The sequence below is a fragment of the Lissotriton helveticus genome, chromosome 4_1 (assembly GCF_964261635.1).
Source record: "Lissotriton helveticus chromosome 4_1, aLisHel1.1, whole genome shotgun sequence".
Classification (NCBI taxonomy): Eukaryota; Metazoa; Chordata; class Amphibia; order Caudata; family Salamandridae; genus Lissotriton; species Lissotriton helveticus.
The window spans coordinates 1,718,209,372-1,718,235,418 of record NC_136063.1 but is presented as its reverse complement, the minus strand read 5'-3'; the positions used below and the strand labels follow the sequence as shown (position 1 = coordinate 1,718,235,418).

The 26,047-nt window shown below is 39.7% G+C and overlaps 1 protein-coding gene across 1 annotated transcript in view; it reads left to right on the top strand.

Annotated features, from left to right (window-relative positions):
• The window catches only part of RBM41 (RNA binding motif protein 41), a 191,531-nt gene extending 173,797 nt beyond the window's left edge, over positions 1 to 17,734 (top strand). Inside the window, exon 7 of the mRNA XM_078688392.1 lies at positions 13,149 to 17,734. Coding sequence (XP_078544518.1) covers positions 13,149 to 13,264 — 116 coding nt within the window. The 3' untranslated portion in view covers positions 13,265 to 17,734. The remainder of the gene's footprint in view (positions 1 to 13,148) is intronic.
• The last annotated feature ends 8,313 nt before the right edge of the window (positions 17,735 to 26,047 follow it).

The following is a 26,047-nucleotide window of genomic DNA, read 5'->3' as shown; positions in this document are numbered from 1 at the left end:
GAATCTGAAAACAAAATTGGATTCATTAGAGAAGAGTATATCTAAAACTGCAGGTTTTGAAAAGACTCTGAATGTGTGCTTGAACTGCCGTATAATTTTAAGAAGGAATTTACATGTTGAAAGAGGTCTGGTAAATGGATCAATGGGTAATGTTGTTGATTTTGTGAAATACAGAAATAGAGATGGAATTGAATTTTTAAAAATTAAATTTGATGGCATTGAGGAAGTACAGCTAATTGCTCGTTGTTCTGCTAGATTTTTGCTTGTAAAAGACTTATATGTTCGCCGTAAGCAGTTTCCTGTTTGCTTGGCATATGCGGTGACAATCCATAAATCGCAAGGTTTAAGTGTAGACAGTGCATTGGTGAATATTGGCAGTTCTGTGTTCAAGGAGGGTATGGCATATGTGGCATTGTCACGAGTTAGAACTTTATCGGGATTGTACTTGATTGAGTGTGATGTCACAAACATTTGTGCAGATCTAGATTGTGTTAAGGAATACAATAGGTTAAGAAGAGAGTATGCGCCACATTTGCCTCAGTTTCCTTTGTTTGAGAAACGTGTGGTAGGCCGGAAACGAAGAAATGAGAACAATACTGGGGAGGTTGTAGCAAAAAGACAAAAAGTCAATGAACCTAAAATTACAAGCAGAAACAAAAAGGATTCTGTTGAAGATGTTGTTGGTTTTCAGTTTGAAAACAGTTCTGGTGTCAACTGCTATGCTAATGTAGTAATTAATGTTTTGTTTTCTCTAAAAAATGTAAAAGAAGAGATTGTGGTCAATTCTGATCAAAGATTTTGCAGTTTGTTAAATTCTGTGTTAGAGAAATGTACCACTGATAGAAGAAACATAGAAAGTGTGTCTGAAATTCGAAATCTGTTAGACAGATGTTCAGGCCAAACACAATTCTCTCAAAATATTCAGCAAGATTGTCAGGAGTTTTTAATGTATATGCTTGATGTATTACATGCTGAAGGTGTAGATGTAGATCAGCTGTTTGGGCTTTCTTATCAATGGCAGCATGACTGCGAGAACTGTATGGTATCAAGTACTACTAGTGTAGACTCAGAAAGATTTATATATTTAACTTTGCCAGACAGTAAATCAGTCTCCTTTAATAAGCTAGTAAAAGCTGCTAATCACAACATGGAGTGTAGCCAATGTAAATCTGAAATGACGTCCACATTATTTATACGAACATATGGCCAGTACGTCATTTTAATGTTCCAACGGTGTAGGCCTGATGGAACAAAATTGACAACTTTAATAAAAAATTTTGTAGCTTCGCAGTTGTCAATATCAGGAAGGACTTTTGTAACTACAGCAATTATATATCATGACGGCCCTTCAATAACATCAGGACATTACACAGCTTATTTAAAGTCTAGAAATGGCTGGTCATTCTGCAATGATTCTGTTTTAATTTTCAAAAAAAAATTGCCGTATGACCTTAAAAACTCTTACCTGGTGTTTTTAAAACCAAAATTTTAGGGAGATAATTTCGGGATGTGTTCTGTGGAATTTCAAGAAGTTCTAATGGCTTCTACACTATTTGGCCTTGAGGATAAGTGTAGTTCAGAGACATAAATTCTAACCACAAGACTGGACATCATGGAGAAATAAGTGCACTTTGAATGAGTTCAGAAAAACTGTTTCTTTTTATAAGCTAATTGAAGCAGCCAATCAAAACATGGAGTAGAGGGAATGTAAGTCTGCAATGCTGTCTACTGTTTTACATTGCTTTGTGATTAAAAGTGATGTAGAGAATTAAATAATTGTAGTAGTCATAGAGGTAGTGTAAGTCTGCTTGTAGCAGTGTCATAGGAAAAGTAGAACATGACTGAGCAAGAAGGGGAAGATATTACTATTCCAGGATTGTGAAAATGATCTTCAACATTTTAATTCTGAAAGTTGCGGAAATGTGAAAAGACGGGATTGGCTAACAAGAAATCCAAGAGTTATACATGGCTCTGACAAGATTTGGCCTTGTGGAATCTTGTGGTAGAGTGCAAGAAGTCATTTATTGTATGTAACATGTTTTTAAAAACGATGGAGATTTTCTTTCAGAAAGTGGCGGGCTGAAAGTAATAACAGCACAAAAGAGTGTAAGCTGTTCATAGGACATCCTTGGACGTCATGGAAAGTAAGTTAACTTTAAGGAGTTCTGATTTTTGATTTCTGATGTTGTATGGGTTTTTTAAACACAATCATTTTGATTGTGTTTTTTTCCCCGCTGTTACATGATGAATACCTTCAAGTCACTGTTTTTAGTGAATTTTGATACATTCTGAGAACAGCAAAAATAAACCATTTAACATGTATAATTAATTCTGTACTGTTTGCATTTATGATGTATATGTAGAACTGTGTAGGAGGCATGGAGAAGGTGAGGCTTCTGTAAGTGTCAAAGTTGTTGCATGCAGTGCTGCACTTCTGCGTATTCTTTCATATGCTAGACTACATCTGCACAATGAGATACCTAAGCAAAGGAAACACAAGTGATGTGATTGTGAAATGAGCAAAATAAATTGCATGTATTTCAATTACATCACCTGTGTTTCCTATCATTACGAATCACATTGTGCAGATCAAGTTTAGGTCTGTCCAGGGAAACATAGGAGGTTTGGACTTTGTTGAAGATTGCAGTGGACATGACTCACTTCATTGGTAGACCTTCACATGTATTATGTCCTCTATTCTCTTCAACAACTCGAAATTTCATCTGCAATCCTGAGTAGGCCTCACCTGAAACAAAACTCTGGATAGTAGACATCTTATTGGCATCCTGAAGCAATTATTTAAAATTTTAGTGTCTTGCAACACTTTTCTGAAACAACAGCAATGCAAAATATGCACCATGTTTTAATATAGGCCTCACTTCATCTGCATCAAGATAGTGTTAGTTTAAAATGTATATCTTTAGGACTGTGTAGCTTCTGTAAGTGTCAAAGTTGTTGAAAAACTGTTTGTCCTTCAATCTTTGCCCTTGTCTTTTGTAATTTTTTAATACATGTTTTTATATTTTTCTAATGTTTGTTCTCTCTTTCACAGATTGAAAGTATAAAAACAAAAAGTGAGTAATTTAACGACAATTATAAGGTAAATATTTTGTACTCTTTTCGTTACATTTCTATCACATTGAACTACTATTAGTTCCACTGCTTCATTTCTTTAATCCTCAGTTTCCTGCCTTTGCTACTTCCCTCATTCCTTTCTCTATTACATACTTACTCAATTCCTTCCACTCTTTTTCTCAGTCCCTCTCTTCTCATAGTTCCTCACTCTTGTTCACTCACTCCATCTCTATTACTCTTAGTGTCTTTGACTGATCACTGTATCACTATTTGTTCATAATGCTTTCTCTGTGTAGTTGAAGCACACTAAGTGACATATTATGAATACAGCCAATAAAATTATTGCTCTTTTTATTGGCAGAAAACTGGTGCAAAAGCGGCTTTAGCGGCAGTTTTCTGCCGCAAAAGCAGCTTTAGCGACACATTTCTGCTGATAAAAGCTGCAAAACTTTTATTGCCTATGTTGATAATATGCCCCTATGTTATTTACATTAGGGCTATATTGTCCAGTATAACAATCAAAATTGCTCTCCAAAGACACCAGGCAAAGCAGACGCTCCCTCAAACAGATCACCAAGCGCAATTTACCCTACTTACAGCCTAGCCTGTTCTCTGTCGAGACTTTAGCAATCTTTAGAGCACAAGATAAGATCTTTTCACATGGAAGAGTCAGACATATTGCAATTCTACTTAAGAAACAAGCATTGGCATAGACAATAGGTCTCGCTTTTGGGACCTTATACGTGTTTAGACATGCAACAGTTGATGTTGCTGCACCAAGGATATTATGCTGCATAACTAAATACTTAGAAGGTCCCAAAGGCGAGATCTATTGGCTATGCCAATGCTTGTTTTTCTTTCACTTCGTTATCTATTTTGTTTTTCACAATTAATCCCTCTTCTGTCTTTTCTTCGGTAAATAGATCTATTAAACAGTATCTCTTCTTTACTCCCTATAGCTGTCTTTCTTTTAACATCACTCTCTGTTTACTTTCCTTATACTTACACTTTTTTTTAAAAATGGCAGCATGACTGCGAGAACTGTATGGTATCAAGTACTACTAGTGTAGACTCAGAAAGATTTATATATTTAACTTTGCCAGACAGTAAATCAGTCTCCTTTAATAAGCTAGTAAAAGCTGCTAATCACAACATGGAGTGTAGCCAATGTAAATCTGAAATGACGTCCACATTATTTATACGAACATATGGCCAGTACGTCATTTTAATGTTCCAACGGTGTAGGCCTGATGGAACAAAATTGACAACTTTAATAAAAAATTTTGTAGCTTCGCAGTTGTCAATATCAGGAAGGACTTTTGTAACTACAGCAATTATATATCATGACGGCCCTTCAATAACATCAGGACATTACACAGCTTATTTAAAGTCTAGAAATGGCTGGTCATTCTGCAATGATTCTGTTTTAATTTTCAAAAAAAAATTGCCGTATGACCTTAAAAACTCTTACCTGGTGTTTTTAAAACCAAAATTTTAGGGAGATAATTTCGGGATGTGTTCTGTGGAATTTCAAGAAGTTCTAATGGCTTCTACACTATTTGGCCTTGAGGATAAGTGTAGTTCAGAGACATAAATTCTAACCACAAGACTGGACATCATGGAGAAATAAGTGCACTTTGAATGAGTTCAGAAAAACTGTTTCTTTTTATAAGCTAATTGAAGCAGCCAATCAAAACATGGAGTAGAGGGAATGTAAGTCTGCAATGCTGTCTACTGTTTTACATTGCTTTGTGATTAAAAGTGATGTAGAGAATTAAATAATTGTAGTAGTCATAGAGGTAGTGTAAGTCTGCTTGTAGCAGTGTCATAGGAAAAGTAGAACATGACTGAGCAAGAAGGGGAAGATATTACTATTCCAGGATTGTGAAAATGATCTTCAACATTTTAATTCTGAAAGTTGCGGAAATGTGAAAAGACGGGATTGGCTAACAAGAAATCCAAGAGTTATACATGGCTCTGACAAGATTTGGCCTTGTGGAATCTTGTGGTAGAGTGCAAGAAGTCATTTATTGTATGTAACATGTTTTTAAAAACGATGGAGATTTTCTTTCAGAAAGTGGCGGGCTGAAAGTAATAACAGCACAAAAGAGTGTAAGCTGTTCATAGGACATCCTTGGACGTCATGGAAAGTAAGTTAACTTTAAGGAGTTCTGATTTTTGATTTCTGATGTTGTATGGGTTTTTTAAACACAATCATTTTGATTGTGTTTTTTTCCCCGCTGTTACATGATGAATACCTTCAAGTCACTGTTTTTAGTGAATTTTGATACATTCTGAGAACAGCAAAAATAAACCATTTAACATGTATAATTAATTCTGTACTGTTTGCATTTATGATGTATATGTAGAACTGTGTAGGAGGCATGGAGAAGGTGAGGCTTCTGTAAGTGTCAAAGTTGTTGCATGCAGTGCTGCACTTCTGCGTATTCTTTCATATGCTAGACTACATCTGCACAATGAGATACCTAAGCAAAGGAAACACAAGTGATGTGATTGTGAAATGAGCAAAATAAATTGCATGTATTTCAATTACATCACCTGTGTTTCCTATCATTACGAATCACATTGTGCAGATCAAGTTTAGGTCTGTCCAGGGAAACATAGGAGGTTTGGACTTTGTTGAAGATTGCAGTGGACATGACTCACTTCATTGGTAGACCTTCACATGTATTATGTCCTCTATTCTCTTCAACAACTCGAAATTTCATCTGCAATCCTGAGTAGGCCTCACCTGAAACAAAACTCTGGATAGTAGACATCTTATTGGCATCCTGAAGCAATTATTTAAAATTTTAGTGTCTTGCAACACTTTTCTGAAACAACAGCAATGCAAAATATGCACCATGTTTTAATATAGGCCTCACTTCATCTGCATCAAGATAGTGTTAGTTTAAAATGTATATCTTTAGGACTGTGTAGCTTCTGTAAGTGTCAAAGTTGTTGAAAAACTGTTTGTCCTTCAATCTTTGCCCTTGTCTTTTGTAATTTTTTAATACATGTTTTTATATTTTTCTAATGTTTGTTCTCTCTTTCACAGATTGAAAGTATAAAAACAAAAAGTGAGTAATTTAACGACAATTATAAGGTAAATATTTTGTACTCTTTTCGTTACATTTCTATCACATTGAACTACTATTAGTTCCACTGCTTCATTTCTTTAATCCTCAGTTTCCTGCCTTTGCTACTTCCCTCATTCCTTTCTCTATTACATACTTACTCAATTCCTTCCACTCTTTTTCTCAGTCCCTCTCTTCTCATAGTTCCTCACTCTTGTTCACTCACTCCATCTCTATTACTCTTAGTGTCTTTGACTGATCACTGTATCACTATTTGTTCATAATGCTTTCTCTGTGTAGTTGAAGCACACTAAGTGACATATTATGAATACAGCCAATAAAATTATTGCTCTTTTTATTGGCAGAAAACTGGTGCAAAAGCGGCTTTAGCGGCAGTTTTCTGCCGCAAAAGCAGCTTTAGCGACACATTTCTGCTGATAAAAGCTGCAAAACTTTTATTGCCTATGTTGATAATATGCCCCTATGTTATTTACATTAGGGCTATATTGTCCAGTATAACAATCAAAATTGCTCTCCAAAGACACCAGGCAAAGCAGACGCTCCCTCAAACAGATCACCAAGCGCAATTTACCCTACTTACAGCCTAGCCTGTTCTCTGTCGAGACTTTAGCAATCTTTAGAGCACAAGATAAGATCTTTTCACATGGAAGAGTCAGACATATTGCAATTCTACTTAAGAAACAAGCATTGGCATAGACAATAGGTCTCGCTTTTGGGACCTTATACGTGTTTAGACATGCAACAGTTGATGTTGCTGCACCAAGGATATTATGCTGCATAACTAAATACTTAGAAGGTCCCAAAGGCGAGATCTATTGGCTATGCCAATGCTTGTTTTTCTTTCACTTCGTTATCTATTTTGTTTTTCACAATTAATCCCTCTTCTGTCTTTTCTTCGGTAAATAGATCTATTAAACAGTATCTCTTCTTTACTCCCTATAGCTGTCTTTCTTTTAACATCACTCTCTGTTTACTTTCCTTATACTTACACTTTTTTTTAAAAAAAAAAAATTTTTTTGGTTAGCTCCCGGTCCGCGTACCGGGAAGCTAACCCGGGAGCGAACCAAAAGAAATAGAGCTTGCCAGAGTGCTAAACATTGTAGCAATTTTTTTTGAAAGGGAAGGTAGTTCTGAAAAGAACTTTTTTTTTTATATTTTTGTTGTTTTATATTTTTTTTGTATTTTTTGAACATTTTTTGTTTTTTTTGTATTTTTTGAACGATTTTATATTTTTTTTGGTTTTTTTGGGGGGGGGGGAAACAACAAAAAACAGGCGTTGAAAAGGGCTCAACAGGAGCAAAAAAAAATTACTGGGGGCGGTTAGGGCAATCATGGTGTTCATATGCAAGGTTGAGTGCATTGATGCTCATGTTGCCACAAGCTAATAATGCACGACAGCGCATACATAAATGTATCATATTCCCAAAATTTGGTTGGATATTTGGCACAGTTTCCCGTGCCTCCTCTGGTGTTAAAGAAACCGATGTTGTTGATCTCGCCACAGGAGTTGCTCTAGGATTGTCCATCATATCCCTTAATTCCGCCCGGCTGTAATTTAGGGGATGTTTCCTCGTCATGTGCCTATGCATGGTGTGATTACCATAACTGTATTTTTTGTCCGTCCCTCTGGACAATTGTTCCTTGCATATGAGGCATGTTGCGTACCTGGCATTGACCTTTTTTTGGCCAGGAGGGATGGAAAAAAACTGCCAGATGAAACTGGCTTTCTTTCTTGAAACCCGGGGCAACTCTTCCAGGAATTGTGGTTGTTCTCCCTCCTCATCCATTTCTTCATCTTCCTCCTCAGTGTTGGTAACCACCTGGGGAGGTGGTCCTCTCTTCCCATGAGGAGGTGGAGGTGGTGGTGGGGGTGCACCAGCTGCAGCAATCAATGAAGCCATTTTCACACAACCAAAATAGGTCTTCCAAGAAGCAAAATAGGTCTTCCTCTCACAATAATGAAAGTCAGAGTGAGGAAAGAAGGAGGGGTTTTCATCATTTGGAAAAAACAATACTTCTCAACCAATGAAAAGTGTTATTTTTAGGTCACCTGACCTAGCCTTCCATAATTATGAAACTAAAAGTGAAATGAACCAATGAAAAGTTTTATTAACAAGTCACATGACCTCTAACGCTCATGTTACGCGCTGCGGAACGCTCCCCGGTTAGCTTCCGGTTCGCTGCGCTTCGCGCCTCGGTCCGCGCCCCGGGACACTTCCGGGTGCGCTAACGCGATACGTCACAAGACGTATTTCGCGGCAACGCGATACGTCGCGCTTTCGCGCCGCGGATCGCGTCCGGGGAGTTGCGTTTCGCGCCTCGGTCCGCGCCCCGGGGCACTTCCGGGTGCGCTAACGCAGTACGTCATAAGACGCATTACGCGGCAACGCGATACCGTCACTATGTTGATTTCTTACCGGTTCGCGGACCGGATCGCGGAATCAAATTGAGCTAACGGGAAGCTTCCCGGTTCGCGGACCGGGAGCGAAACAAAAAAAATATTTAAAAAAATTATTAATAAACATATAAAATATATTTTTGGATTTAAAGAAGAATACATTTTACAGCTATAGATATTAGCTTTTAAAAAACCAATGAAATTCATTGAAAAAACCATAGGTTATAGACCATATATAGTTAGGAATTAGCATTTACAAAACCTTGAAAATTCACTGAAAAAACCATAGGTTATAGACCATATATAGTTAGGAATTAGCATTTAAAAAACCTTATTTTACTCACACAAAACCATTGAAATTCCATATATAGTTAGTTGCACTAACTATATATCGCGCACCCGCAATCCACTGCTGATCATGTCACATATTACATCATTCATGACATGGTCAGTGACATCACTGATGACATCACTGATGACATCTCAAATGACATCACTGATGACATCACTGATGACATCTCAAATGACATCACTGATGACATCACTGATGACATCTCATTTGACATTACTGATCACATCACTGATGACATCATTCATGTGATAATACGATGAACCTCTTCAGACTCTAATATAACCTTAGATACACTCAGTGTAAACAGACACTCATAGACTGTCACTCATCCATGGAGTTACTCAGACACTTAGTCAGTCATGCAAAGAATCAATCACACCTCCATTTCCTCAACTATACAGTTATACACACCTTACTTATTCAAACATATACTAAAACATATTTACTCACTTATACAATCCTGGATACAAGTTCACAATGATCCATACAGCCACTCACACATTCACTGGCTCTTATGCACAGTTATTTATATATGTCAACTCTCACATGTACTGTGTTTTACATATGTACTTACTTTGACATGTAGCACTGAGATATCCATTCACTCACCAATACACTCATGCACACAGTCAACCGCCCATACAGCTGTTTCCACATGCACTTTTGAACCCATACATCTAGTCAATCAACTGCTCACACATCTATGCAGAGAGTCATACACCTCCCAGCCACCCACACACACACTCAGTCTCCCATACAAATGCTTGGGCAACCAATCAATAACCCATACAGTTAATCATATAGCTACTGATCAACACATGCAGCAGTTTACAGAACAACAGACATAATGATGCACAAATTAAGACAGTTTAGTCACTAACCCATGCACTCAGTGAGACACATTTAATCAGTCACTCATACAGTCAGCCATGCCCCTACTAAATCCTTCATCAAGACACTTATACATCCATTCATTCTTCAATATGTAAGACATATTTTAACTTTACAGAATTATACAGTCACTGGATGACGTCATCAGTGATGTCATCAGTGATGTCATTTGAGATGTCATCAGTGATGTCATCAGTGATGTCACTGACCATGTCATGAATGATGTAATATGTGACATGATCAGCAGTGGATTGCGGGTGCGCGATATATAGTTAGTGCAACTAACTATATATGGAATTTCAATGGTTTTGTGTGAGTAAAATAAGGTTTTTTAAATGCTAATTCCTAACTATATATGGTCTATAACCTATGGTTTTTTCAGTGAATTTTCAAGGTTTTGTAAATGCTAATTCCTAACTATATATGGTCTATAACCTATGGTTTTTTCAATGAATATATATATATATATATATATATATATAATTCCAAAGATCCATAAAAACATTACTACACTTCCATTTCAAACAATAGTTTCCACCATCAACTCCATCCATGAACCAGTAGGAAAATTCATCGACAAACATCTTCAGCCAATTGACTGTAATATGTCCACTTACATCAAGGACAGTACTGATTTTTTAAACGTCTTTGACAACTTCAAACCCCATTATATGAAAGATATGATTCTATGTACAATTGACGTCTAGTCACTTTATACTTCCATCTTCCACAACTTGGGCTTATCAGCAGTGGAATCTTTTCTAATACACACCAACAAAGATGAAGATCTTAAAGTTTTTTTAATGGAACTGCTCCGCTTTGCGTTATTTCACAGTTATTTTAAGTGACAACAGCAATTTTTTATCCACTCCTCTGGAACTTCCATGAGAAATTGTGCCACTACTGCATATGCTAACATCTTCATGTACCGATTCGAACTGGATCATGTATTGAATCACCCTGATTGGACTCACAATCTAATCATGTACAAAAGGTACATAGACAATATTTTCATTCTTTGGAAAGGAACAGAAACAGCTTTATCACAGGCTATCGGCAAGGTGAATGAGGTGAATGAGAGAATAAGTTTCACATCTACTATTAACAAGAATGAAATTGCTTTCTTGGATGTATGAATATTAAATCACGACGGAATAATAACAACCAAAGTCCACACAAAAATAACTGACTGAAACAATCTTCTAGACTATACCATTTTCCATCAGCTTTCATTGAAAAAAACATTTACCATTTTCTCAATTGCTACGCATCAGAAGAATAGTATCTACAGAAGAATTTTACACAGAGCACATGACCACAACAGTCAAGAAATTTCAGCAAAGAGGATACCCTGACAATGTCTTAAATGAAGCCACGATGAGAGTTCAAAATATAGAACGCAGGAGCTACTCACACATAAACAAAAGAGTGAAGAACAACCATCTGTATTTGTTTCCAAATTCTCAACTAGGAGCCACAGAATTAAGAAATCGATAATCAGACACTGGCCGTTACTCACACTAGAAAACGATTTTAAATGCATTTTTTCTCATCAACCAAGGTTTGCGTATCTACGCACACGCAACTCTAAGGAAGTGTTACAACAGAAAGAACACAGTACAACAACCAGGCACCGGGGACTCTCCCGTTTTACAATTGCTGGAATTGCAACGCAATAATTAAGGGAAAACAGATACTTCATCCAACCTAGGGAACACCAATCAAATTGAAGGTCACAGGTACATGTGACAGCCATAATCTTGTATACATGTTGAAATGTCCATGCGGACAAGCTTATGTCGGCAAAACTCAACGGAAAATCAAAACACGTGTTATAGAACACAAAAGTAACATTCGGTTGAAGAACACTAAGTACACAGTGGCAACACACTTTAACTCTCACAATCACAATCCCAGTCAACTTTGTTTCTGTATATTGGAATGTGTACCAATTTTTCTGGGAAGAGACAGCTCACAACATTTACTGAGAAGGGAGGTATTTTGGATAAATCATCTCAATTCCTCGTACCCCAAAAGTCTCAATAAACGTTTGGATCTTAGTTGTTTTTTTATAAAACTGCGCTACAAAGTATTCATGTTTATTATCATATTACAACTGGGTTAATTCCGTTTATGGACAAAGAATTCAATGACCATCATCATCACAGCAGTTTTTTATAAATTCTAATAAATTGTGTTACTGCATTCATGATCTCTTTAAACTTGGGTTAGTTTATGAGACTAGTGGACACGTTTATCAATGCACTGTTTATTAAAATCCATACAATCCTCACAATTCGATGGTTGACAGTGATACGCAAAAAAATAAATGTTTATGGCAACATTTGCACTTCCTAGGTAATTATAGAAAAGTTGGAACATTTCTGCATGTTTCTACGCATTCTGAGCTACTGCACCTCCTTTTTAAAACTGACTTGAATTAAACTGTTAAACTGATATCATATCTTTTTGCAACAAATGTCTACAGCTTTTTTGATTTGTTTATTTTTGTATTAGAAATTCTATTGTATTCTTCATGTTTACAAACATGATCACTCTTTAATACAAAAGAGCTACACGCCAAGGATTTTATTAATTTGTGGGAAAGGTTATGGCGGAACCATGTATTGTAAGGAATAAAGTAACCCTACCACACATCATAAGGGTATTTTAAGTTACTTTGAAGTTCCATTACTTTATACTGTCATGGAACCCCTTGGTCACTTGCACTATCCTTATAATGTATGGCAGTGGGTACTTTTTCCCATATGTCACTAATTTACCCTTGTCTCACAGAGTCAAGGTACTATTTTAGTAGACTACAGTGTCACAAAAGCTTTCATTATGAGTGACCACTTAATTCCACTTGAGTAGGCAGCACTTACTGGCCCCACCAGAATTAGTTAATCCACAGGTCTGTTTACTTTCATTTCTGTGGGAACTTCCAATTACACCTCTAAACCCTGTTAACTTCCCCCACCACAGACTTTTCAGTACACCTGGTATCAGTAATTCCATGATGGGGAGTGGATTTAATAGGAGAAATACAAGACACTCGGAATGAGGGCATAAGATATTATATTCATGACCTGCGCAAGTTGAGTCTATGATCGCCTCCCCCATCTGCCAAAATAGTAAGATTTTAAATTTTACTCGGAGTTCCTTTTATCCGGAGGTATAATTTCTGGGATTTCACAGAAAGGGGAATTGGAGATCGAAATGCTGGATGTGCTCAAGCAAGCAACCTTGATGATGTTTGGTAAATTATTCCAAATAAAGGGTTAAACAGGTTAAATGGTAGTCAAAAGCTGAGTTTGTGTTATGTCTTTTCTAGGTGTGGCTGTGGCAGAGAAAGCCCGGTTGCTGGTAAATGGATACAATCTCCTCGGAAAACCTCTAGTAATTGAGTTTGGGAAAAATAAATCTGAGGCATCAGACCTGCATTCCTGAACTGTACCTACATCCGGCAAAGAAGAACTCAGAAATGTGTGAATCTCAGAAGGCTGTGGGTTCTCTACGTAATTGCAGATGGAATTGGGGTTTCTAAAAGCTGAATTCCAAAGCTGCCCGCCAGGTTTGGTGCAAAGTAGAGTTACTGGAGGAATGATCAGTACTTTTGTGTTAGGTGCAGAAAGATGCCTTAGTAATACTGGTCCGTGTAAGTCCAAATATTTTACAGAAATATCTGTACAGGCTAAAATACGTGCAATTAAATACTATTTTCTTGTGAGCTGTGATAAGTGATTGGTGTAAAGCACACAATAAAAGATTACATTAAACAGCGTTGAGAACAGAAAGGTCTAAAAATAAGTGGACGAGTAAAAATGAAGTGAGTGTCCTCTTAATTTAGAGATGAGAAGATATTAGAACATTGGAATGTTGAGAGCTCCATTGCAGCCAATAAAGCAGCAGCGGCCTAGAAAAACTGGTATTGGCCTACGGCTCTCAATATTTCAATGTCCTAATGCACAGCCTCTGCCTTTCTCTTTCCCTTACCTCTCGAAAATATATTAATTAGGCAGAGGAAACCAAAAGGCAGAAGCTGTGGAGGACACACGCAGCATTTACCCTTCCCTCCTCCTGATGGTCAGTGTTACTAGGGCTTCAGAAGGAGGGAGAGGTTAATGTTGCTCAGCTCCTGGATCTGCCTGGCTTGGCTGAACTACAAAAAGCAGTTCAGCTCAGCCGGGAAGAACCAGGGGCTGACTTCAGGCCCCTTTCACTGCTCTTGGTATGAATGTTCAACATCTACAGCCCTGCCTGCGAATGTTAATTGTAGAACATTCACAGCAAGATCTGTGAACAAATGCTTGGGAGCCAAGGGGGATTTCAGTCCCCTCAGTCTTCGAGAAGCCTTTGTTTTCTAATTAGAACATTCTGCCTTCATGGGGTGGAATTTTCTAATAGCTTTATATACTGCCTTAGATGGGCTATACCTGCCATTAAAGGCCCTCGCCTAATGCTGGAGCTGGCCGGTATAGGTCGCTACAGTAGGCTATAAATCTATCTTAAAGCTACCTTTGCAGGGCTATGGCAGAGATGAACTACGTAAAACATGTGCCGCTATGTCCTCAGTTTGCACATATCAAGGGATAAATATCACATTCTACCAAGCTTCAGTGGTACTCTTGCCATAATAAACTATTGCTTGTGTAGGAATTTGTTTCAATTACAATTGCGGTTTACGATCAACGGGGCTAATCCCCACTGTCTCTGGTTCAATGGACCTTGACGTTAAATGAGATTAATCAGGAGCTTTACATCATAATTATCACAGCCTCTATCTATATTAGACAATAAGGAGAGTCTGGTATGAGCTAAAAGGTTTTATTATTTAACTTTATTAGGTCACAAGTAGAATAAATCCATCAATCTAAGTCATTTGAATCTCATTAGAAATCAATAAGCAATCGATAATCGCATTAATGTCTGTTAAGCATGTTTCATAAAGGAAAGAAAATCCCCAGTCTAAAAGTGAGAAGACAGTAAGGTGTCAGTCAAAGCCCATTTGAGAGAGTGAGATTACAAGCATAAAGCTTTAGCATTAATGATCAGATCAGTAAATCAATAATCGATCCAAGCAGAATTTCCCATAAGGAGAGGTTCAAGAAACTGAATTTCAAAGCATTGTTGACTGGGTTAAAGAGTGGTAGACTCAGGGGTAGTGTTGTAAAGAATGTATCCTACTCTAGGAACACACACTAATATAGACAAATAAAATGTTGTCTCAGTCTACATGTTGTTTCTTCTCTCTTCTGTCGACCAATCTGCTCCCAATGCACTTATGGGAATGCATTTTCTCCCAATCTACTCACTGGGATACAATAGTCCACAAACAGCAATGTTAAATGAAATATTTCTTATCGAATACAATGTTATCTCTCTTTGACTTTCACAGCATTCATTCCCTTTAGAAATGCTGCATCTTCATATGTGAGCTTCTTCATTCCCTCACAAAATGACAAATCTCTAATCATTTGTTAACAGTAATCTTTGTGTAAGTAGAAACATTTTGCAGTTAGATGAAAACATTTATTGCAGCAATTATTCATTATGCAAAACTTGTCCATGAGAAATTCAAGAAATTCACACTTTATGCACATTTAAGCATTTTCTAATCATGGCAGCTTGTCAGGCACTTTTGCTTCAGCCATTTGAGACCTAGTTCGAGCAAAATGGGGAATGATTACACTCCTCGCAGCAGTTCACTCTCGTTTACAATTTTCTTGTACACACAATTCTACAACTCTAAGTGAACATAAATACACAATCTGTGTCTGCTCCTCTAAAGAAAACAGAACCAATTCAACAATCAGAATATGTATGTTTTGACGCCCACTGACTTATACACACACAAAGGTTTTTCATACATGCAAATGAAATCTCGCATGTCGGAAATCACTCGTCAATGTAGCTTCACCTTTGTGCAATAGGTTCTGTCAACACCAATCACTATTAGTTCATTCACCACAATTTGTTATAATCCCTGTGTCGATTTTGCAGTCTATAGTACCTAATGACCTACACCACAATTATTTAGCAGACAAGAAAACCATAACTGAACTCTTATTTATCTATCCTGGGATCTTAGTCTACTTCGGAGTCCGATAACCTCTTCAACTTCACAACAATAGCACGTATACATCACTAATTCAGTCAACACTCTTCTTCAACATGTGAGCAAAAATCAACAACCTCATAACCCTATTGATACTCAAACCTTCAATAGAGCAACTGCCTTCTAAACTGCACCTCGCCAATCTTGAAAATTTGATCTATAGGACTCCGGCATTACTGAAACTTTGGGTAATTATGTACAGCTCCTATTCTTATAATATAAACCATTAATCTGCAACCAATTCTACTGGAGCAGGAATTTGTTTCAATTACAATTGTGGTCTATGAGCATCAGGGCTATCCCCTGCTGTCCCTGGGTTGATGGACCTTTAACGTTGAGTGAGATTAATCAGGAACTGTACATCACATGACATTATTACAATCTCTATCTGTAGTAGACCGTAATGAGAGTTTGGTATGAATTAAAGTGTTTTATTATTCAACATTGTTAGTAAGTCTTCTTTATTAAGTAACAAGTTAAATTGATCAATCTTAGTCATCAGAATCTAATTAGAAATCACTTAATCAATAAGTAATCAATAAATCGCATTAAGAGTGCTCTATAAAGGAAAGAACATTTCTATTCTAATAGTGGGAATAAAGGGTGTCTTTCAAACCCCATAAAGATTTTTACTTTGACAAGATAGTGAGCATGAAGCTTCAGCATTCAGTAAGGTCAAGAAATCAATAATCGATCAAACCAGAGCTTCCCATAAAAAAAGGTTCAAGAAACTGAGTAGAGTCTCAAAACAGCATGGACTAGGTAGAGTGGATAAGTCTGAGCGTCGGACAGTGTATCATAGAGATCTCTGAGTAAATAAGGTTGACCTACTCCAGGAACACGCATTATTATGGACAAACAAAAATACTCTTGCAATCTTCATGTTGTGTCTTCTATCGACTAGTCCGCTTCTGATGTACTCATGGGAACGCATTCACTCCCCAGCTTCTCACAGTAATACAATAGTCCACAAACCGCAATATCAAGTGAAATATTTGTTATCAAATACAGTGTTAACTCTTGAACTTTCACATCATTCCCTTTCGAAATTCTGCATCTTCATAGGTTAACTTCTTCATTACCTCACTAAATAACACATCTCTAATTATTAGGTAACAGTGATCTTTGTGTAAGTAGAAACATTTTGCAGAGTTAGATGAAAACATTTATTAAACTATTACTCATTATGAAAAACATGTCCATGAGAAGGTCAAGAAGTAAACCGTGTATTTACATTTAAGCATTTTTAGTCATGTAAGCTTGTCAAGCTCTTGCTTCAACCATTTGAGGCCTAGTATGAGTAAATTTTTGCCTTTAAATGCTTTTTTTCTTCAGTAAATTCTACAAGTTAATTCTGCATATTTATTGTTAACTGTATTATTTTGTCGATATTATTAAATACTTCTTCACCTTAAAGCTGTCTTCAAGAAAATGTACATAAAGAACATTCTGTTTCCTTTTAGACTAGTTGCCATAACTTAGGGAAACCAACTGTAAGAAGATAAGATGACTGATGTGCTTGAAGGGCTCCTACTTATGAAGGAATTTGTGTATTCAGTAGTAAAGTCTAATAAACGCATCATAGCAAGAGCTTATTCGATTAGACCCATCATTACACATAGTTATAATTTTGTCGCTTGTACAAAGGTCTGTTTAAAATGCACTGTAAAGTATTTTTCACTGTGAATTGTTTCATGTAAATGTTTGTTGACATATTTTGGGGGTTTTCCTTTGTACAAATGCTACAAAGCTTGTATTTGATTGCTGTCATTTTGATACAAAAAATAAAGATGTGAAAGTCAGTCAGTCAGTCAGTCAAACAAAACTTTATTTGATTTGTTAAAACCTTAAAAGTACATTCCACTTTCCGTGATAAGAGAAAGGACAACAGAAAACATGGTAATATTCAACAAGAAAAAGAGCAGCAGCATAACAAGATAATATTAAAACCACAATTACACCTCAAGATACTTAAAATTAACTTCTCTTATTCCTTTTAAAACGGAGTACTATAACATTATTTGTTAAAATCGCTAAAATTTCCTATATATACCTTCTTCAGAATGCAGTTTTTACTACTATTGTCCCTTAGTATCTCTACCTTTATTCAGGGATAAGGGCTACACTATACATGTTCTTCTGCGCATTTGAGGAACCACCTAACGTTATTCATATATTTCCCCAACGCGCAGGCTATGTCTAAAGTCTCCATTTCCACCAAAAGAGTGGCAGCTTGCATTCTGTGCGTAATCTTATATTTTTAAAAAATCGGACATAAAAACTCCTTTCGAAAGTCTAAAAATCTCGTACAATCTAATAAAATATGTGACATATCACAAGTGGTTCCTAAAGTGCAAGTGCATTTCCCATTACTTCCTTTCATTGAATTTCGAACCCCGTTATTTGCATAGCATGGGTTTATGCCAATTCGCATTTTCAGGACTTCTCGCCTCAGACTATGGCTGGGTAACCGGTCCACGTAAGGGAAGTGTTGACTGCTCTCCCAAGCCACTTTCATGTGTGCTACCGAGGTCTTTTGAGCAAGGTATTCCTGGTCATAACTACGGGACATATTGACCCCCTGAGTCTTTAATTCTTTTTTCCCAAATATTATGGGGTCTTGTGGCAAACATACCCTCAAATCTAGCACCCCATAAGCCTTGCTTATTGAGGCTCTTACCTCTTTTGCCCAGGGGAGCTCACTATTGATAATTTCCTCCTTAGCCCATTGGGAGATTTTAGCAATTTCCCCTACTCCCAACCGCTGCCAGAAGCGTACAAGGCTCATACAAACTGTAATAGCCCAGGAGGTTATTCCCAGCTCCAGTCGTGCTGCCTGCACCATAGAGGATTTTGGCAGAGCGAATAAGCTTTTTAATATATTTCCCTCTTCACTATCCCAGGAGGTCTTGCCACTGAGATAAATAACCTCGGCTCCATACAGAAATTGTGGGGGGGACCATTGCTTGATAAGCTTTTAAGACCGGTCTATCTGACCTTTCACCATAGGTGTTATTAAAGCTTTTTAGGCCTTTGACCGATGCCAATGCCCTTATTTTTAGTGCTTGCAGGTGTGTATGCCATTTCAGGTTACCTGAGAACCACATTCCCAAATATCTATAGTTGGTCACCCTCTCAAGCAAGGTTGTGCCAAGATACCACGAGAACTTCACTTTCCTTCTCCCAAAACATACTATTTTGGTTTTATCCATATTTACCACTAGTTTTTTACTCGTACAGTAATCTTTAAACCTATTGAGTTTTCTCTGGAGGCCTATCTCTGTTTGATCCATTATTACTAGGTCATCGGCATAAAGGAGGCACGATATGTGCCTTCCTCCCAACTTCGGGTTCGCCCCTCTGACATCTCTTAATACTTGGGGTAGGTCAGCTAAAAACAGGGAAAACAGCAGGGGGGCTAGGACGCACCCCTGTCTTAAGCCGTTTCCAATAGGGATTCTCCTGGTCAGTCCTCCATCCGTGTCCAATATTATCTGTGCCCAATTTTCTGTATGTAATGCTTGGAAAAGGGCCAGCAGGTCATCCTGTAGTTCATACCCTGTTAGTGTTGACCACAGCTGGTCCCTGTCCACAAGATCAAAGGCTGCACGGAAGTCAACGAAACAGCAGAATAGGTTACTCCTCTGATCAATTGACTTCCGTGCGATGGACCACAGGGCAAAACAATGGTCAATCGTTGAGTGGCCTTCTTTGAACCCCCCCTGCTCTGGGGGTATTATCTGTTTGTCTTCCACCCACTCCTTTAGAATCCCTAGGATTACCTTAGAAAAAACCTTTTCGCCTATATCCAAGAGGTTTATTAAGCGGTAATTTTTAGGGGTGTTTACATCACCTTTTTTATGGATTGGCCTAACAATAGCCCCTTTCCAATTTGCAGGGAATTCACCTGAATTTAGGATCCATAAAAACATATTTGAAAGGAACTCTGCCCACCATTCTATGTTTGTTTTTATTATGACAGCTGGCAGGTTGTCAGGGCCGGCTGCCCGTGTTAGGTTTAGTCTAGATATTATGGTTCTAATTTGATCTGGGAGAAAATGGGTCTTTAATTCTTCACTTATTCCTGGCCAGGCATTTACCATTATTCCCTCCCTCATTGGCCATTTCCCATAAATTTCCTCTAGATAGGCCAGCCACTTGTCCTCTGGTACTGCGCACTGCATGGTCCCTTGTGCTTTCCCCATACAGTCCTGTATTAGCCTCCAGAAGCCTTTCACATTTTTGTCTTCAATTGTCACGAGTAAATTATCCCAACATTTGTCCTTAAAACACCTTTTTTTATCTCTAATAACTGACTTATATTTTAGCTTCATTTTTTTGAGATCTGATACCACTTCCTCACTATAGTTACCTCTGAGTTGTCTTTCTTGTTTCCTAATACCGGCCTTTAATTTCCGGCATTCGGCATCAAACCAGTGTTTGTTATTATTAGGGTATAATGTCGCATTATTTACTGGTTTTTGGATATTGCACTTTAACTTAATCCGGAGGCATTCCACCAATTGCCTTATTATGCCCTCGTACCAGGCTATACTTCCTTCTGGTACAAGGTTACCCAAATTCACAGTTAGCTGATATGCACTTAGTTTCTGTATATATTCCTCTGTGATTCGTGTTGTTAACCGCTTGGGGTATTCTACATCTACTGATAACACTTTTTGTCTTTGCGGGTGGCTATTTACCTGAAGTTCAACCTGCAGTGGATGGTGATCACTACCCTCCACCCCCAAAATTTCGAACTGCTTGATAAGGTGGAAATGCCAGGCCTGTATGAATACATAGTCTATGGGGCACATTTGTTGCCCTACCTTAAAGGTGCGCTTCGCAGGCCTGTCTGCTTCCTTTCTACCGTTGGTACATACAAATCCCATAACCCCCAACAGTTGCCCGAGCTTATCATCTTTACTTGAGGTTTCACAGCTGGGGAATTGTGCCTGCTCTATTTTATATGCATCCAACAAGTCCTTCAACCAAGAATCCATTGATTTAGGATTCAATTTATGGTTGAAGTCTCCCAATATTACGAGCACATCCTTTGGAAACCGGTTACACACCCCTCTAGGTCAGTTTTTAAGTGTTCCAAGTCTGCCTTATATTCATTTACTTTCCCTTTCTGAATATATACATTTATAATGCATAGGCTTTCACCCCCCAACATGTTGTTTGTTGTTCGCACTCTATTGCCCAGTGCCCAGTTACACTGTAGTTCCAGGGGTTCAATGTCCTTGGCAATCCTTGTAGAAATCAGAGTCATCAAACCCCCTGAGGGTCTGCCCACCGTGTTCCTTTTAGCGGCTTTTACATAATGAGTGAAACCTACCGTAGCTGGGATTTCGCCACACAGCCAAGTTTCCTGGAGGCAAACGATATCGTTTTTCCTCAAGATATTTTTAAAATTTTCCTGTATCGCTATTCTATTGTACCCATTTATGTTCCAGGTCATTATTGATAGGCTGTGCGGCGCTCCTGCTTCCTAGTCGATCTCACTCATAAAACCATCTTCCTCACTACTCATATATGCCAGCTCTCTGTATCTGTTCCCAGCAAGTACTTCTTCCATGTCCCACCTTTGGTCGTTGGGTCTTATCGTGATTTCTAGGGCGTCGTTGGTACCTCTCCCCAGATTGATCATTTTTATTTGTCTGTCCCCTAGAGCTGCGTGATTTCTAAGGAAAGGAGTCCCTAACTTATCCGAGAATACATCCTTCCTTTTTAGTATTCTAATGCCTTCCCTTAGCATCTCGGACTCTGCCTTTTCTATAGCATCCTTTATTAGGGCTGAGTGGAGTAAAACCTTAGTTATTTCCTCCCCCTTACTGTTTACTGTGAACCCCACTTCTTTTAGATCTTTAGTGCTAACATTTCTTAGACTGGGGCACTTCCCAAATGAGGATAGTAGCTGGGAGCGATTCAAGGGGTTTAATTTCTTAGTTCTTTTCCCCCCTTTCGCCTGTCCTATTGACTCTACAAATATCCAAGTGTCAGTGGGTAATACTGTCTGTTGATGTTGGCGATTCCCTCCTATTGTTACTCCCCTTGAGTGCCAACTAGCTTCTTCTCCTCCCCCTTTTTTGACCCCTTTCCAGTTACTTGGGTGGGGTCCCTCCGCACTTGGGGACATCTCCCTCTCCCGCTCTACTCTTACACTCTTTTTCACCCCTGGGGGATTTCTCCTATTAGCCTTTTTGTTCTCTCCCATATCCCTCCTCATTATCCCCTTGCGTTGTACCTCATGTCGGCTGCTATTTGCCCCTTTCTCTACGATATCTAACTTTTTAGATCCTTGCCTTGCTATCTTATTTATTGACTTATATATTGGCGTTTCCCCCCCCCTGTGATCCTGGTACTTTTTAGAGTAGCAGCTGGGTCGGGCCTTAATTCCTTTCCTTCTCCTTGGTATATTAGACCTTCTATATCTCTCATCCCCATACCTCTTTATAAGCATGGGGCGGGGATGTGAAAGTCAATTTACCAAATATTTTTTTATTCTAGACTTGGATATTTTGGATAAAGGCAAGGACAAATGTTGGACCCCACTTCTTTTCAAAGGAAATTAAAACTGGTCTTGTTTTGAGTTTTAAAGACATGAGGGATAACATGAGTAGATAGTTCACTTGAGTGCTGCGGCTAATTTGATTTTGTCATTTTGGATTCCCATTGCATTACTTTAAATAGTAGAGCTCAACTGTAGAGTTGGGAGTTATGTGTAAAAGGATGTATGTGCATTGTCTCTCTCCACATTCACACTGCAGTTCTAAAGCAGAAACACATTCTAAATACACAGGGGCCTATTCTCAGAGGCATTTTCGAGTACTTAAAGGAAAATTTCAGGAATCTATTGGGAGCCACTCCTTTCCTACCAGTCAGTGTTCCCTCAAGTCTCCCGATTAAAAATGATACCTCACTTATGTTGGTATCAGTGAATATGTTATTTATATTTGTATATATATATAGTCAAGTCAAGTCAAAAAATTTATATAGCGCTCTACATACCCAGAGGGTCTCAAGGCGCTTGAGGAAGGGGGGGGGGAGGTTTACTTATCGAATATCCAGGTTTTAAGCTGTTTTCTGAAGGCTAGGTGGTTTTGAGTAAGGCGGAGGTGGATGGGAAGAGAATTCCAGGTTTTGGTCGCTAAGTAGGAGAAGGATCTTCCTCCCATGGTGGCTTTGTGGATGCGCGGAACAGCGGCGAGGGCTTGGTTGGACGAACGCAGCTGGCGGGTGGGGGAGTAAAAGGAAAAGGCGCGTGTTGAGACAATCAGGTCCAAGTTCGTATAGAGCTTTGTGTGCGTGGGTGAGGAGACGGAATGTTATCCTCTTGTTGACGGGGAGCCAGTGGAGGTCTTTCAGGTGGTCGGAAATGTGGTCTGTGCCGGGGATGTCTAGTATGAGTCTGGCTGAAGCATTTTGGATGCGTTGGAGTTTTTTCTGCAGTTTTGCGGTGGTACCTGCGTAAAGGGTGTTTCCGTAGTCCAGACGGCTTGTAACCAGTGCGTGGGTGACCGTTTTTCTTGTTTTGGTGGGGATCCAGCTAAATGTTTTTTTGAGCATGCGTAGGATGTTGAAGCATGATGATGAGACGGCGTTGACTTGTCTGGTCATCGAGAGTGAGGAGTCCAGGATGATGCCCAGGTTCCGTGCGTGGTCCGTTGGTATGGGGGCTTTTCCCAGGGCCGGTGGCCACCAAGAGTCGTCCCAGGCGGAAGGGGATGAGCCTAAGATGAGGACTTCCGTTTTGTCTGAGTTCAGTTTCAGACGGCTCTGCTTCATCCACTCGGCTACTTCTTTCATCCCTTCATGTAGGTTGGTTTTGGCGGTAATTGGGTCTTTGGTGAGTGAGAGGATCAGCTGAGTGTCATCAGCGTAGGAGATGATGTTGAGGTTGTGTTGACGTGCGATGGTTGCGAGGGGGCTCATGTAGACGTTGAAGAGGGTGGGGCTGAGTGATGATCCTTGCGGGACGCCGCAGATGACTTCGGTGGCTTCTGACTTAAAAGGGGGAGGCGAACTCTCTGAGTTCTTCCAGCGAGGAACGAGATGATCCAGTCCAATGCTTTTCCTTGAATTCCGATGTTTCTGAGACGTTGTATCAGGGTGCTATGGCAGACTGTGTCGAAGGCTGCAGAGAGGTCAAGGAGGATGCGGGCGACTGTGTCTCCGTTGTCTAGTAGTGTTCGAATGTCGTCTGTTGCTGCGATGAGGGCGGTCTCGGTGCTGTGTTTGGCTCGGAAGCCAGACTGTGAGGAGTCGAGTGATTTGTTGGTTTCGAGGAAGGCGGCGAGCTGATTGTTGATGGCTTTCTCAATGACTTTGGCAGGGAATGGGAGGAGCGAGATGGGGCGGTAGTTTTTGAGTTCGGTGGGGTCAGCTGTGGGTTTCTTCAGAAGGGCGCTGAGTTTGGCGTGTTTCCAGCTTTCTGGGAATGTGGCGGAGTTGAGGGAGCAGTTGATGACGTCTCGGAGATGGGGTGCGATGATGGAGTCTGCTTTGTTGAAGATGTGATGGGGGCATGGGTCAGTAGGGGATCCTGAGTGGATGGAGTTCATCAGGCGAATTGTGTCTTCTGTGGTGATTGGGTTCCAGTCGAAAAGGTTATTCGGAGGAGGTGCAGGTTCGGAGGTGAGTGGGGTGGACTGGTTTGCGGGTTGGTTGTCAAAGCTGTTATGAAAGTCGGCGATTTTGTCATGGAAAAATGAGGCGAGGGAGTCGCAGAGGACTTGAGAGGGGGTGATGTCGTTTGAGCTTACGGTGGGGTTGGTGAATTCTTTGATGATGTTGAAAAGTTCCTTGCTGTTGTGGGTGTTGTTGTCTAGTCGGTCTTTGAGTGCTGATTTCTTGGCTGTCCGGATTAGTTGGTGGTGTTTGCGGGTGGCGTTTTTGAAGGCGGCTTGGGTGATAGTGTTTGGGTCTTTTTTCCAAGTTTTCTCAAGGGAACGACAGAGCTTCTTGGATTTCTTAAGGTCATCGTTGAACCAGGGGGCGTTCTTGCTTCCTTGCTTGATTTGATGTTTTTTCAAGGGTGCTAGTTTGTCGGCGGTTTGGGTTAACCATTGTGTGAGGTTGATGGCGGCTTGGTTAGGGTTCGTTGAATAGGCAGGGGGTTTTTGAAGAAGCGATGTGGAGATCTGGTCGATGGTGATTTTGTTTCAATTTCTTCGCAGAATTGGTTGAGGGTGGTTGTGGATCGTGGTCTTATTGTAAATGAAGTGGATGCAACTGTGGTCCGTCCAGTGGAGGAGTGTGGTGTGAGTGAAGGAGATATGCTTGCTGGAAGTGAAGATAGGGTCGAGTGTGTGTCCTGCATAGTGTGTGGGGGTGTTAACAATGTTGTTTGAGTCCGAGATTGGCGAGATTGTCCAGAAGGGTGGTAGTGTTACTGTCATTGCTCTTTTCCAGATGGAAATTGAGGTCTCCCAGTAGAATGTATTCTTCCGAGGGGAGGGCGTGTGGGGTGATGAAGTCAGTGATGTTTTCGCTGAATTTTGTACGGGGTCCTGGTGGCCTGTAGAGGAGGGTGCCTCTGAGTGTGGTCTTGGGGTCGGTGTGGATCTGGAAGTGAAGGTGTTCGGCGATAGCGAGGTTGTCTTCTGAGCTGGTTGAGACGCGGATGGTGTTCTTGTGGACTATGGCGATGCCTCCACCTGTTTGGATGGTGCGGTCCTTACGGATGATCTTGTAGCCGTCCGGGATGGCTATGGTGATGTCTGGAGCTGAGGAGGCATTCATCCAGGTTCCTGTTAGGAAGGCGATGTCCGGAGAAATGGTGTCGAGTAGATTCCAGAGGTCGATGGCGTGTTTGTGAACCGAGCGGGTGTTGAGAAGGATGCATTTAAGGTGGTTGGTGTTGGATCTCTGTTTGGTGTTTGTGGGTTTGGTGTGGGTCTTGATGCAGGTGAATTTGCAGGAGTGGCAGGTGAAGGGTCCATGGATGTGTCCTGGCGCTGCTAGGGCGCAGTTAGGGAGTTGGCCGGGGTTAAGTGCTAAGAGGGTGGAGGCGTCGTATGTAATGCGGGAGGGGTGGGTGATGCGGGGACCAGGGGGTCTGGCGCTGGGCGCGGTACAGGCGCGGACGGGCGTAGACGGGCTTACCTTTG